At 39.6% G+C, this 15,255-nt stretch overlaps 1 protein-coding gene across 3 annotated transcripts in view; it reads left to right on the plus strand.

The window, feature by feature from the left end:
- Nucleotides 1-15,255, plus strand: part of Cul1 (cullin 1) — an 83,737-nt gene that overhangs the window by 50,939 nt on the left and 17,543 nt on the right. For all 3 annotated transcript variants that reach the window (XM_059257669.1, XM_059257668.1, XM_059257670.1), the window contains exons 3-9: nucleotides 174-348; nucleotides 2,289-2,456; nucleotides 6,721-6,771; nucleotides 7,276-7,366; nucleotides 8,002-8,165; nucleotides 12,744-12,906; nucleotides 13,488-13,618. In XM_059257669.1, the coding sequence (XP_059113652.1) occupies nucleotides 174-348; nucleotides 2,289-2,456; nucleotides 6,721-6,771; nucleotides 7,276-7,366; nucleotides 8,002-8,165; nucleotides 12,744-12,906; nucleotides 13,488-13,618 (943 nt within the window). The remainder of the gene's footprint in view (nucleotides 1-173; nucleotides 349-2,288; nucleotides 2,457-6,720; nucleotides 6,772-7,275; nucleotides 7,367-8,001; nucleotides 8,166-12,743; nucleotides 12,907-13,487; nucleotides 13,619-15,255) is intronic.

Consider the following 15,255-nt stretch of genomic DNA (forward strand, 5'->3'; position numbering starts at 1 on the left):
TGGGCTTGCTGGCTTTTAACTTTATCATTAGTGTGAATGACATCTTTTTCTACTCTAGCTTTTAGCAGGTTTTGATCAATATATTAGAAATATATGTAAACAGAAGGAAATACATTCACGTTAGTCACTGTTAGCATCTATGGTATGTGTTAATCTCCTTAACTTTCTCCAAGTCATGTTTATAACTACTGTACTAGTGTGCATCAGTCCAACCAAGCCCGGGGAGCTGGAGTCCCTCCTTCCAAGTCAAAAAAGGGGCAGACTCCTGGGGGAGCTCAGTTTGTCGGCTTGGAGTTATATAAGCGACTGAAGGAGTTTTTGAAGAATTACTTGACAAATCTTCTCAAGGTAAGATGTCTCACTGATAAACTAAGCATGTAAAAGGGCTTTGTTTTGTTTTTTCTTAAATGCAATGATTTTGCCATGGCTGTCATCTCTGTCATGTTCACTGCTTTAGATTGGCACTCTGCCTAGACTGGGTTGGCTATCAATACAACTACCTACAGCCTGTGATTTAAAAGCTCATTAGCTCAAACCATTGATTGGGCAATGATGAATCTTTTCCCTTAGCCTTCTGCCTTTGGTCTTCAGTAGTCTGTTCCGTAACAAAGGAAGTAGGTTGCCTTACTCTCAGCCATTGGGTGAGCAGATAGCTCCCTCATCTGGTGTGGATGTCTTCAATCAGTGAAGGCGTTTTTACTCTCTACTCTCTTCTGTGTGTACAGTTTAATTTTTTTTTTAATTTATGTTGAAGATATATAGTATTTTCTGCATGCTGCAAAAAGTGTTTTTTTTTCTTAATTATTTTACAAGCTTAGTGGAAACATTATTCTAACAGACTGTAGTTACCTGACAAGTTATAATTAATGTTCCACTTTCATGTTCTTAAACATGAAGTGTCTTGCTACAGCTCCTGTCCTTTGTATTCACAGCACTTTGCAAATAAAGCCTTGTAAGCAAAGTATGTTCTGTTTTCAGTAGCTAACCATCAGCAACATATTTTCATTTTCCACCTAGAATAGGTCATCTTACGTTTTAAAATTCACTATATTTAAATAAACAAAACCTTTGGTTGTGCCTGGGTGTGGCCAGGTATTTACACAGATGTTTGGGTCACTTGAATGTTGTTACATGGAGAACTACAGGTCTGCTGGGCTGTGGCTTCCCGTGTGAAGACGACACTGAGGCTGGAGCTAGACTAGGCTACTCCTGGCCTTTACTGTACCTCCTTGGCACACTCAGCACAGCCTCGATAAATGGTAGTGCCATGTTTTTAAAGGGGAGGACAGTGCAGATGTCATTACTACCTAAGAATCTTTCAGGTTCATTTTGTCCAAATAAAAATTGGTGAGTTTAAAGTAAAAATAATTTTGATAACTTCCTATTTTCCTCCTGAGCTTTTGTTAGAGAAGAAATGTTGTATTATTATGTTTTTGTTACAAAAATGCAACAAATGCCACATTTAAGATGAATATTTTTGTAAGTTTACAAATTGGTGAAGCTGTCCATATTTTTTTAATGAGTATACTAGCTTCCATTATAATTTGTTAATAAGATAGGTTGATTTTTTTTTTTAAAACTGGAAAGATTTCACACATAGAGATGCTTTGGAGGTAGATTCCTTAACAAGAAGAAATTGCTTAAAAACTAAACTAAGCAGGATTGGAAGTACATACCTGTAATTCCAGCACTGGCCTATAATCCTAGCTTTCAGGTGGTGGAGGCAGAGGAACAGAAATTCAAGGTCATCATCAGCCAGATTGTGAGTTCAAGGCCAGCCTTGGAAATATGAGCACAAAAGGAGACAGGGTAAAGAAATTGCCCCTGGGTATGGTGGACACACCCATAATCCCAGCAACTCAAGAGGATCACAGGTTCTAGGTGTACACTTGGGCTGCACACTTGAGTTTAAGGGCAGCCTGGGCAACTTATCGAGACCCTGCTTTAATTAAAAGTAGAACAGTTGCCTAGCACTAGACCAAGCCTAAGTTCAGTCACCAGTGCTAAAGAAAAAGCATGAAAAAAAGAAAAATTATATTTGCATTCTGAAATCTTAGGGTGCACTCTGTGACTGCATGTGTGTATTCAACCCATGAAAAGTTCCAATTTAATTTGGTAATGAAAGAAGAACTTGTTAGTGTTCTTGTGAGAATTTATATTAGCATGTTTTCATACACAGCAGTTATAAGAACCCATCTATAACCATATGTATTCATGTATTTTGATGCAGTAGCTTTTCAATGAGTTTGTCTTGATCATGTGACAAACCTCAGTGTACTTGTTTTTAGGATGGAGAAGACTTAATGGATGAGAGTGTACTGAAGTTCTACACTCAGCAGTGGGAAGATTACCGATTCTCCAGCAAAGTGCTGAATGGAATCTGTGCCTACCTCAATAGACATTGGGTTCGCCGCGAATGTGATGAAGGACGGAAAGGAATATATGAAATCTATTCAGTAAGATTTTTTTTTAAAGAATAAGAACATTTAAATATGTTGTGGAGGGGTTGGGGATTTAGCTCAGTGGTAGAGTGCTTGCAAGGCCCTGGGTTCGGTCCTCAGCTCCAGGAAAAAAAAAGTGTGTGTGTGTGTGTGTGTGTGTGTGTGTGTGTGTGTGTGTGTGTGTGTGTGTGTGTTGTGGCAAGAAAAGTAGAGAGCTGGGAAATTGCAGCAGTAACAGACAGTTGAACAGTTCTGTGTTTACTTTTAAAGTCTCTTCAGTTAATTGGCCAGTTATCATGCTTTGCCTAGAACTGCTTGAGTTTAGCACTAGAATCCTAGATGCTGGCAGTTAACCCCAAACCAGGTAATCTGAGGATTAAGCTCTTGACTGAGTCCTCATACACTTTCTTGGGCTGAGAGTTCTGTGTTTGAGAGAGGACCCTGAATTCAGAGGACCCTGAATTAATTTTTTTCTTTTTCTTTTTTGTTAGTGTTCAAGGTTTTTGTTTTAGACCCTCTGGTTTCTCAGAGTCTGACCCCCATCAGTATCACCAAAAACATGATAGAGATGCAGATTCTCAGACCTCTTTCTAAACTTGAGATGAGCCACAGGTAGGGGCAGGGAGTCAGGTAGCAAAGTGCTTGCTTAGTATGTCTGAAGTCCTGGGTTCAGCCTGCTATACTGCGCACACTTGTAATCCCAGCACTTGGGAAATAAGAGGCAAGAGAATCATAAATTTGAGTCATAACATTCCTGGCCAATTTGTGCTAAATGAGACCCTGTCTGAAAAAGAATAAAGAAGATAAAAAGTTCCACAGAGTTGGGGTGATAGCTCAGTCAATAAAGTATTGGCCTTGGAAACACAAGGACCTGAGATAATCCCCCAGAACCTGTGTGGAAAAAAAAGCATGTTACTGACATTTGTAATCCCTTGCCGAGGAGGCGGGCACAGGCAGATCCCTGGAGCTCACTGGCCAGCCTGCTTATCATTCTGGACAAGAACAAGCCTATAAGAGACCTTGTCTGAAAAAACAAGGTGGATGACTCCTGAGGAACAACAACAGAGGTTGTTCTCTGGTTTCTACATGCATGCTCACACACAATAAATAAATAGACAAACATAAATATTTCTCCAGGTAAGCAGAGTGAAGGAGAATCATTGTTCTAGAACGGTTGGGGGGAACTCGTTGAAAACATTAGTCTGCTCATGGATGTCTGTCAGATGGAATCTTTTTGGGGTCAGTTTTATTAAAATGTCAAATTCTGATGCTGTGTTATAATAGTAATATTTTGTTGCTTTGCTTTTGAAAATTTAATTAGACAAAAACAAAACAAAAAACCCAAAACAGCTCAGATGCAGGTCCCAGATTGACTTCACAGTGACACTTTATTGTGTAGTTACATAGGCTTTTGCTGGAGGTTCTGTGTTTTTGCTTTTCTGTTGGGTTCTTGGAAACAAGGTATCATTGTAGCGTTGGCTGGCGTGGGACTTCACTACAGAGACCAGACTGGCGTCAAACTCAGATGCCTGTCTCTGCCTCCCAAATTCTGGGACTAAACCACACCTCGTTTGTTACATGGTTTTAACCACATTTGCTAGGTTCAGTTTTTTGAATTAAGGTTTTTGTATTTTTCTTTTCGTTAATATATTTCAAAAATTATGTTTATCCCATTGAACATGTTTTGAACCCTGTCCATCAAGAAATGGCTGGTATGCTTCCCTTGTCTCAGAATTGCAGAGTGGGACTCCACGAGGTTCTGGTTGATTTCGTTTTGGAAACTGCTTGACCTGAAGTTCCACGTGTATGCTCTGCAGAAACATCACAGACTACTGAAGGTCATTCCTGCTTTTCCACATTTCATGTGCTTTGTTCAACATTTAAAACAGTGTAAATAGAAAGCACCAAGATACATAATGTTTCTCAAGACTCAGCCAGACATGGTGGCACATACTTTTAATCCCAGTACTAGGGAGGCAGAGGCAGGCAGGTATCTCTTGAGTTGCAGGCCAGCCAGCCCTACATAATGACACTGTGTTAGACAAGAATCAGCTACCTTTGTTACTTTTTAAATCTGCTTTCAAAACCCTCACTTTCTGTTTCAACAAATAGTGTAGCTACTGTTTGGAAAAGCAGTGTACCACCATAAATTCTCTTCCCATCTGTGTCCCAAGTGTGCTGCCTCAAGAGCCTGCTCCAGTCATTTGCTAGTTTGTATCCAAGCTCAGTGGGACAGTTGCAGCCTGTGGTTTTGTCTTAGGCCCAGAGCCTCCAGCACACGTGTCTGCTTCATCATGCAGTGACTTAGGACAAATTATAAGGCTTTGATTCTTTTCTAAGTCCTTTTCCTCTCTTTTTAATTAGAGAAGGTTGTTGGTTTCCTTCCAGGTCAGGCAGAGAATCTAAGTGGATTTCATTGTTAATGTGTTGAAGAAGTTCTGACCCCAAGACTGGTTATGCTAACCTGTTGTGAAGTTTCTTTGGTTTACCTCTTGGCCTTCTTTGCTCTTGAACTCTATTCCTTTGAAGCGACAAATCATCCAGAACTGCATTATGTCTGCTAAGGATGTGGCTGGACAAATAGTTTTTTAAAGTGTAGGATTCTGTTAGAAGCTGATAACCATAGCCTCGTGTTTTCATTGCTGCCATACTCCTGTCTGAAGGGGCAGGGGAGCAGAGTTGCTTCTCTCCTAGACAGGGAAGCTCAGTCTTCCAGCACCTTTTGCATACCACAGGCAAGAACTCTTAATAACACTGGGCCTGGTGGTATGCGCCTTTAATCTCAGCTCTGGGATACATAGGCAGGGGGATCTCTGTGAGGCCAGCCTGGTCTACACACATAGCCAGCAAGCACTACATGGTGGTGGTGGTAGGACACAGGAGAGGGGGACGACAGACAAACAAAAAACTTAAATATTACTTTTATGGTCTTTATTTTATTGGAGACACTACTTGGAAAATACTTTTCATAGATTAAGTTTATATGTAATATTTTCAAAAATACATATTTTTACAAACTTAATTTTATCTCTAGCTAAATTGGGGGAGGGGATAATGGCATTTATGTTTAATTTCTTGACAGTTTATGTGTTAAATAAAGTGTTATAAATTTCAATTCTGTTTGAACATTCTAATAACTCTCCCAACAGTTTAAAAATCATGTATAAATTCTAACTTTCTTCTTTCAGAGACCATTTTTACAGTAATTAATCTTAGTATAACACTTGTAGGAAGATTAGGAATGGAAAATGGACCGTGGTTTTTATACACTCATGTTAAAATGCATATATCAGGGGCTGTGGAAATGGATGGTTCAGGAATACCTGAGTCTCTATCCATGTGTGTACCTTCTCAGATACACAGGTGAGCATGTACACACAAAAATATATGTCTCACACATAGTCACATGAAGACATAAGTACAATGGAAGGTTTTAATTTATGTACAAGAAACTGCATTTAAAATACACACTCTTAGATAGAAAAGATGGAAGATTTTTATGTTCTCTACAATTTATCTTGATGTGTTAGGAAACGATGGTAGTGACTGGAATTACTTTTATCAGGTATATCTGATCGAAAACTGTTGGATCCAGGGAATACATTGATAAGTTGAATCTGCTACTGGTTTTTGAGCTGATACAAGTGCCCACCTTAAATCAGAATGTTCTTTTTCAACTTCACTGTTAAAATGTGAGCTGGTAAACATCTGTGCAAAGTGATTAACTTGAGAGGGTGGTGTAGCTGAAGTTTTCCTGCCTGGCCCACAGTCAGGACAAATCTCTCTCACCTGCCAGTCCCACAGCCTCAGACCCGACCAAGTAAACACAGAGACTTATATTGGTTACAAACTGTATGGCCGTGGCAGGCTTCTTGCTAACTTTTCTTACAGCTTAAATTAATCCATTTCCATTAATCTATACCTTGCCACGTAGTTCGTGGCTTACCGGCATCTTCACATGCTGTTTGTCATCATGGCGGCTGGCAGTGTCTCTCTGACTCAGCCTTACACTTCCCAGCTTTATTCTCCTCCTTGTCCCGCCCACACTTCCTGCCTAGCCAATGGCCAATCAGTTTATTTATTGACTAATCAGCAACACATTTGCCATACAGAACATCCCACAGCAGGGTGGCTCTGATTTCATTGTGGTAGTAGATTTTTTTACTAAGTTGTAATCAGGAATTTTGGTAAAATTAAGAATTCAAATTGTCTGACCAGTTGTGGGGGAACCATAGGGAAATACAGTTATTTAATACATCTTTTCTCCTTTTTCATCCAGCTTGCGTTAGTGACGTGGAGAGATTGTTTGTTCAGGCCATTGAATAAACAGGTATCTACTGTGGAATGTGTGTGGTTTTCCTTTTAAAATTCCCACCTTTATCCTGTCTTCTCAAGCCTTTGGACTGTCTCAAGAGTATTTGTTGAGCTGGGGATGTGGCTCAGTGGGTCAAGTGCTTGCGGTGGAAGCGTGAGGGCCTGGGGTAGAGCCCCACACCCACAGAAGAAAGCAGGTGTGGTGATGCCCAGTAGTGACCCTAGCACTGGAGAGTAAGGTCAGGCGGTCCCCTGGGGCTCCCTGCCACTGCCACCCTAGCCTCCTGAGTGAGCTCCAGGGCAGTGGGAGACTGTCTCAAAAAACAAGGTGGATTACTCCTGGGGAGCAGGACTTGACACTGTCCTCTGGTCTCCACATGCAAGTACACACATGTACATACCCACCCCTAAAATATTTGCTACCTTGTATTATTTAATGGCTTTAAATGTTTAAAGGATATGTAAGATACATTGTGACCTGCAATATGTCTACCTAATATTTTTTTCCATATTCTTAAAGGTAACAAATGCTGTTTTAAAACTGATTGAAAAAGAAAGAAATGGCGAAACCATCAATACGAGACTGATTAGTGGAGTTGTACAATCTTATGGTAAATAATTTGTCTTTATTCAGTTCTCATATCACATGGTAATTATGATAATTCTCTAACATTCATGAAAAACATTTAAATATTTTCAGTAATATTCCACGTTAAGGTACTTTTAAGTAGTAATTTTTTAAGGCATAAGTTATTTAATCTTTGTACTTTAAGGAAATTTTGATTGAAAAAATTGAATTATTTCCTTTGCTGCTTTCATGAGGAAATGCTTATATGTAATGTGATTGTTTTTGAGCTAAATGATAACTAAAAATCTATCAGCTTGAAAAATTGAGATTGAGACACTGACTAAATGATGTGTTGAAGCTCAGGTGGGTTTGCATTTCTGTGACCGTTTATAATGCAACATGTAGATCACTTTTGGAAATACAAACTTTCTCTAACTGAACTTGGGTAATGTGGCCCAGGTAGGAGTGATTTGCTCCTATACATCTTAGAGTTTACTGTTTTGTTTTTCTTTTATTGAAACAAGCATATTTCAATACTAGTGAATAACAGTTACCTTACAACCCTCCATTTCACATTGATCTTTCAAGTGTAACTTAAACTGAATGCTACACCGAAGTATTGTCTGTGAAATATAACAAAAATGGGATAATTGAAATATAGCTCATATTTATTTCTAGTGGAATTGGGGCTGAATGAAGACGATGCATTTGCAAAGGGCCCTACGTTAACAGTGTATAAAGAATCCTTTGAATCCCAATTTTTGGCTGACACAGAGAGATTTTATACCAGAGAAAGTACTGAATTCTTGCAGCAGAACCCAGTTACTGAATATATGAAAAAGGTAAGCTTAAACATAGTATGTAAAGTAGATGTAAGTTAAATAGTCATTGCTCCTCCAGTGAGTTCTTGGCAGTGCGGTGCTCCTCACAGGTCAGGCTTGGCACTGCTGACACAGTGTCGAGCAGGTCTAGCTCCTGGAACTCTCCAAGGGACTTTCCAGATTGATAATCATGAATGAGTGTGTCTGGCTAGTGGACCTCAAAATTTTGTCAATGAGAAAGTATTAAGCAGATAACCCCAGATTCGATTTTTAATTAAATATTTATTTATTTTTGCTGCTTTTCTCTTAAATATTCCCTAAGAATCTATAGCTTAGTCTTCAAGATTATATTAGGAAGGAGGATCTAAATTCTGACTTGGTAGAGCCATATATCCTACATGCATTATTTTACTACATGATGCTTCCATGAACTCGTAATAGGATTTTTCTTTGCTCTTTCTTGGAAATTCAGGTATTCTGGATGTCGGGTCTGAGGAATGACTGTGTCAGGAGTTGACAGGCTTTCTGTTGTATAGTGCCAGGCAGTAAATATCTTTAGGCTTTGTATGCTATGTATGATCTCTTCTGCCACTGTTCAGCTCTGCTGTTAGAACACGAACACAGTCATAGCACTGGCAAAGAAACAGGAAACATGCAGCAGGATTTTCCAACAGGCTGTAGAGTTTGGTGACTCCTCTCCTGCATGTACTAAATTTCAAGAGTCTGGTTTATACCAATTCTAAAACTTGCTTTGCCCTCTCTTGGGCAGGAAATGGACTGCAAAGTCTTTTCTTCTGTGTTTAAAGAAAGGAAATATAAGCCCAACCACCCTGCTTCTGACTTACAGGAAAAGTCATGCCCAGTTTGTGGTGTTCTGAGTGCATTTTCATATGGTATACTTATACCATGGATATAAGAGGGCTTCTAAGTTTGAAATTGAAACTCAATTACACATTTCTGATAACTCAAAATCCAACTGAAGTGGGACTGTTCAATTGTATATGTGGGATAGTAGCAGTTCTTTGTATTTTGTATGTGACTGAAACCTGGCTCGCTCCCTAAGAGTATTTGAAACATAACATGTTTTGAATTGTGGTATTGGCCATTATTTAATTTTGTAGTGTGACAGTGTAGTTTTTATAAACAGATTTCTTACTGAAGAGACCTATTTTCAATGTTTTGCATTTATTTTGTGTGTATTCGTGTACACATATATGCCTGCGTGTGCATGTATATACATAGACAGGTGTATGTGTGTCATGGTAGCATACATGTAGAGTGGGTCTTTCCTTCTACCATATGGGTACCAGGGATCTAGTTCAGGTCATCAAGATTAGCAGCAACAACCCTTATCCTACCTAGCCGCCTTGCCAGCCCAGTAGTGATTTTTTTTTTTAAACTATGTCTTTAAAATGGAACCTTCCTCCATGTTGCATACCACTGTGGTGCCAGCCTATCTTTCATAGACTTCTTCATGCTTTGTGGTGATGTCTGCTGCACAAAGAAAACAAGTTTTAGGACAGTGCTTCCTGCACACTGAAACAAGGAAATCTTTTTTAAACTTTGGCCACTTCAAGAATAACAGTGTCTGGTGTGTAGGGTGTTTGCAATCCAGCCTGTGCCCAGCTTCTAGGAAGCTCTCTAAAAGCATTAAAGATTTAGTCCTGACCCACTTAGAAGTCATACTAAACATGACTTCTATCTTGTTCTGGAAATCCATAGTTTAGACTCTAAAAACAAACAGTGTATAAATTTAGCTACATGAATACTTTATCTCATACAGCGGAAATCTTACATCCTTGTGTCTCGAACTGGTTAAAGGGTGATCTTGACCATTCTGTTCCTTAGTTTCCTTGCCTGTGAAACAGGAATAATAGCAGCAGGCAATATTGGGGACTTGGCAAGCTTTACTTTTAAAATGATGTGAAGAGATTTGAAACTGTCTGTGTGTGTGTACTAGCTGTCTGTACTGAAAGGGTCTCTAGACAAGTGCAGCAGAGCAAACCCGCTGGAGGGCTGTGGCCTTACACATGTACCTCAGTCCCCAGTGTGTGCCTGGGCAGGCCAGGAGCCACCAGAGATAAAGGTTGGCAGCCTCAGTCACTTGAGGAGAGATTACATTTATATTAAAACAATCAGGTAGAATACATACATGTCAGGAGAATAATACTGAGGTAAGATTAGCTGTCAGGAAATACCCTGCTTTCAACAGCCTATTTGGGCTAGGTAGTCACAGTCCCCAGGGGGTCTCTGTTCACTTTGCTGTGGTCAGGAGTATTTTAGTGCAAACATTTGATAATTGCTGGTCCATCCAAGGATGATGGCTTTAATACGGCTAAACCAGCTATAAGCCATATTAACACTTTAAAATCTGTCTCATGTGATTGAGACTGATCTGTCCATGAACTTGTTTGAATATTCTAAATTCCTAATATTTTTATTATTTAAAAATAATGTGGGCTGGAGAGATTGCTCAACAGTTAAAAGAGTAGGTGTTGCTCTTGCAGAGGACCTGGGTTTGGTTTCTAGCACCCACATGGTAGCTCACAACCATCTGTAACCACAGTTCTGAGGATTCCAGCAACCTCTTCTGGCCTCTGTGGGTACATAGTCTGCATACATACATGTAGCCAAAACATTATTTCACATAAAACAATTTATTTCATTAATTTGCTCACCAACCTTTCAGTTATGCATTTTCTGCCCCTTTGTTTTTGCTTAGAATTGCTTCTAATGGAATTGATCACCGTCATTTTCCAGAACTCTAGGGTACTTAGTCATTTGAATATGATCGTGGTGTTCCATGATCAGTACATGATGTGGGTGGCAGTAAAGATACCTGCTGCCACAAATTAGTCTCAGGTTAGGGACCTGCTTCCTGTTTCCTGCCACTTGGCCCCTGCAGGAAGCTCTATCAACTGTCAGTGTCCCCAGAGAGAATCCACAAGGACATCAAAGCCTAGCCTTCTGACCAGGGTGACCAGGGTGACCTGTGTTCTTCCAAGAACCGGGCACAACATAAAACAGGAAGAGTGGTACTTAGTAGATCTGCTTCTGCTCCTCAGTGTCAGGTGGAATGAAAGCCTGGCACTCAGCAGCAGAGCCTGAACTTGGAATCTCTGTTCTAGAAGAACTTTGTAGTCCAAGAAACACAAGTACAAATTAAAGACTGAAGTACATAGTGACAGACCCACCAGCCAGGAACACTTACAGACTGGAATGCTGCTGTGGGCTTTGGGGCTGGGGTGGCTCTTTTGTTTGAACTGAAGCAGTAACAATTTAGTGGATTTTAGTGGATAATATTTATCAACTGTACTGTAAATTATTTTTAGCATATTTTGAATTTTAATTAAGAATTAGCTGGACCATGATGGTGCATGCCTTTGATCCCAGCCAGTACTCGGGAGGCCCCAAAATTACACAGAGAAACCCTGTCTTGAAAAACCAAAAAATAAATAAATAAATAAAAATTAAATTAAAAATTTCTAACTTCAAACCTTTCATGTTTCTTTGTGACTTATCTTTTCCCTCGTTCTGGCTTTTTGGATAGACGTCTGGTTGAATAGAGGTCATTCTGTGTTAAGGCTGGGTGATGCATATGCAGTTAACTGTGTTCAAGTTTACTTTGCATGTTTAGCTTTCTGCCAAGTGTGTGTTAGTGTGTGTTGTGGCTCTAGCTGCTTCCTGTAGTTTCATAACTACCCATTTGATGGTCCAAGCTTTGCCTAGTCAGTTGTTTTCTCAGTATTGAATGTTTATTCAGTTCCAATGGTAATTTTCCAGATTTATCCACAGTTATACCAAATCTGAGAGGTCACTGGAGAGTAAAATACAACTTTTGTCTTTTTTTATTCAGATCACGTGACTAATTCACTACTATCATTGAAATTTCTTGCTTACTCTGATAATATAGCACATCCTCAGTGACTTCTGTATCACGTTTCTGGTGACAGATTCTAGAATATACTGTCTTTTACGTGGGTTTCTGTTGTGTTATATTGCCTGTTAGCCTCTCTTCTTGGAGAGAAATCCAAGACATTGAGATTCCCAAGTGGCCGAATGGGCTTTTAGGTGCATGTTCAGTGATTGGAAGAGAAGGCCACAGTGTTTATTTGTTCGTTAATTCTTTTTTCTTTTTTCCTCATTGCTGATTATTATTTCTGAGTGGTCATTTCTAGGATTATATTGGTGTGACCCTTTATTTCAGATGCTTTCAGACCAAAGTAGTGTTTCTTAATTGAGTGTCCACATACTGGAAAGGACCTGTAGGTTTCTCTCATGGTCACAGGGATGTGGGGCATTCCCTCCAAAATATGAAATACCATTTACCCAAAGAAAAATGACATGAAGACATTTGAACTGTTAATTATAATAATGTTTGTAGAGCACTTAAAAGATTAGTGCCTGTGCTGCAGAGAGAGTAGAGCACACCAGAGGCTTGATGTTGTTGGTTGTTAGTCACCCTCCAGTCTGAAGTCCTTTTCCCTTGCTTCATCATACTTTACTAGAGCAGATTTGTGAATCAAATTTGTCATTGTTCACGTACTAGTTCTTTAAAAGTGAATCAAACCATGCATGATTTGATTGAATTCTCTGCAGGCTGAGGCTCGTTTGCTTGAGGAGCAGCGGAGAGTGCAGGTTTACCTCCATGAGAGCACACAAGACGAACTAGCACGGAAATGTGAGCAGGTCCTCATCGAAAAACACTTGGAAATTTTCCACACAGAGTTTCAGAATTTGTTGGATGCTGACAAGAATGAAGGTGAGTAGAATTTGCTCCATATACTTTTGTTGGCAATGGTGGGCAGATTTTTTTGTTTTTTTTCTTTTGAGTATTCTTTCTTTAAAAAGGTGAAAAGATGTTTTTGTTTTGTTTTCTCTTCCCTTAATTGCTCCTCTGTGCTAGTGGGAACTGTTAGTGGTTCAGTCACATCGCTGTTGGGATTTAGGATTTTCCATCTTTAACCATCATAGATTGAGCACGTATATGACGTGAATAGTTTGGGGATCCCTCCATGATTTATGGTTGAAGTGGGTATCTATATTGTTTATTTGTTTTCAAACAAATATATTAGTACCTTTTGGGACATAAATAGTATTTCATTAGGATTTTAGAAGGCAAAATTTGAGTACTTTTTCTCTATTGTTACATTAGTGGATTCTCATGGTAAAGGAGAAATAAACTTCTAATGATCTGACTCCATTATTGATTTTAACAAAGCACACCAGAACTAGATGGTTTCTTGTTTCACAGTATCTTTCACTTGATATAAGTATATAGTGAGCAGAATAGGTGTGCACAGTTGGTTTCCATGCATAAAATTGGCTCCTTTTTTCTTTCAGATTTGGGCCGCATGTATAATCTTGTATCTAGAATTCAGGATGGCCTAGGAGAATTGAAAAAACTCCTAGAAACACATATTCATAATCAGGGTCTTGCAGCGATTGAGAAGTGTGGAGAAGCTGCTTTAAATGTAAGTAGTGCCTGGCTAAAAGCAGTTGAGCCCATTATTTTCACATGCCAACTGCAGGTGTATGCAGTGCATCTTTGTTGGTAATTACAGAGAGTTAAGATTTTACTGACATGCTCAGAGAACCTATTTTGGTCTTTTGAAAGGATGAAGTTCACAAAATCCTTAAATTATTCTAGCATCTTTTTTTTTTCTCCTTTAAGGACAGAATTTCATTATGTAGCCTATACTGGCCTTGAATTTACAGAGATCCGCCTGCCTCTTTGTTTCTGCCTCCTGAGTGCTGGGATTATTGGCTTGCACAACCACATCCATCCCTCTCCAGCACCTTTTTAAGTATTGATAATCTCGTTTTTCCTTATTGTCTTGTTTTAGTGTATATGAGTGTTTCTGCCTGAATGTTTGTATGCCTGAGAAGGTCAATAGAGAGGACCTCAGATCCCCTAGAACTGGAGTTAGTTATGAATGGTTGTGAGTCATCATGTGGGTGCAGGGACTGAACCCTGATCCTCTGGAAGGGCAGCCAGCTGCTGAGTGATCTCTCTAACTTCTTGTTTGTTGATGTGTTTGTATTTTTCACTGTATCAAAAAGTGGGTTTGTGCTCATAGGTACAGTGCCCACAGCAGCCAAAAGAAGGTGTCATAACTCTTAAAGGTCGTAGTATTTGTTGTGAGCCACCCAACTTGGGTGCTGGGAACCAAACTCTGGTCCTCTGCAAAAGCATACACATCTTTAGCCGCTAAGCCATCCCTTATCCTAAATTTGTGAATGATAGGTCTGTAACCACAGGAGAACAAAGATACTTGTCATGAAACAAAAAAAGAGAAAAAATATACAATAATTTTTTAATCTAGCTTGACCAAGCTGTCATTTTTATATCCAGGATACTCTTTTTTTATCCAATAAAAAGAATATTTTAATCCCCCTTAAGCAATCTCGTTGTGGAAGTCTTTATACCACATCAGACTCAATTCCCATGCCAACCGTGCTGTGCACCGACAGTGCTAAAGCGGGCCTGGCTGGTTCAAGGCCAGTTAGAAACCTGTCACTGGACTTGGTCCTTGCTGCCTGTCCTTGGTCGGATGGGCCATGAATTCAAGGCAATCCTGGGCTACCTGGTGAGTTCTAGACCAGCCTAGATTATAGAGTAAGAACCTACCTTAACATACAAACCCAGAAGTTGTTCATTATGTCTGAAACTTAGAGCTGGCTCTTTCATGGGCCAGACATAAATGTTTGGAGCAAAAAGGAGCAACAGAGGTTGCAGTAATGATGTTTGTCTCTGTTTTAGACTTTAAGCCACACGCAATCTTATTTCTGCTTGTTGTCGGAGAAAAAAAGTCCATTAAGAAAGTATAAATTTGTGCTAAGTAGTGTGTGGAGCCTCATGTTTGTTTCCCTTTTCTTCTCCAATTAGTTAATATCAAAATTAATTATATAGCTAGGCTGGTAGCACACACCTTTAATCCCAGCACACACCTTTAATCCCAGCACCCAAGGGGCAGAGGTGGGTGGATCTCTGTGAGTTCAAGGCCAGCCTGGCCTGCATAGTGAGTTCCAGGACAACCAGGACTGTGTAGACCCTATCTCAAAAAGTATGTGTGTGTGTGTGTGTGTGTGTGTGTGTGTGTGTGTGTGT

The sequence above is a fragment of the Peromyscus eremicus genome, chromosome 3 (assembly GCF_949786415.1).
Source record: "Peromyscus eremicus chromosome 3, PerEre_H2_v1, whole genome shotgun sequence".
Classification (NCBI taxonomy): Eukaryota; Metazoa; Chordata; class Mammalia; order Rodentia; family Cricetidae; genus Peromyscus; species Peromyscus eremicus.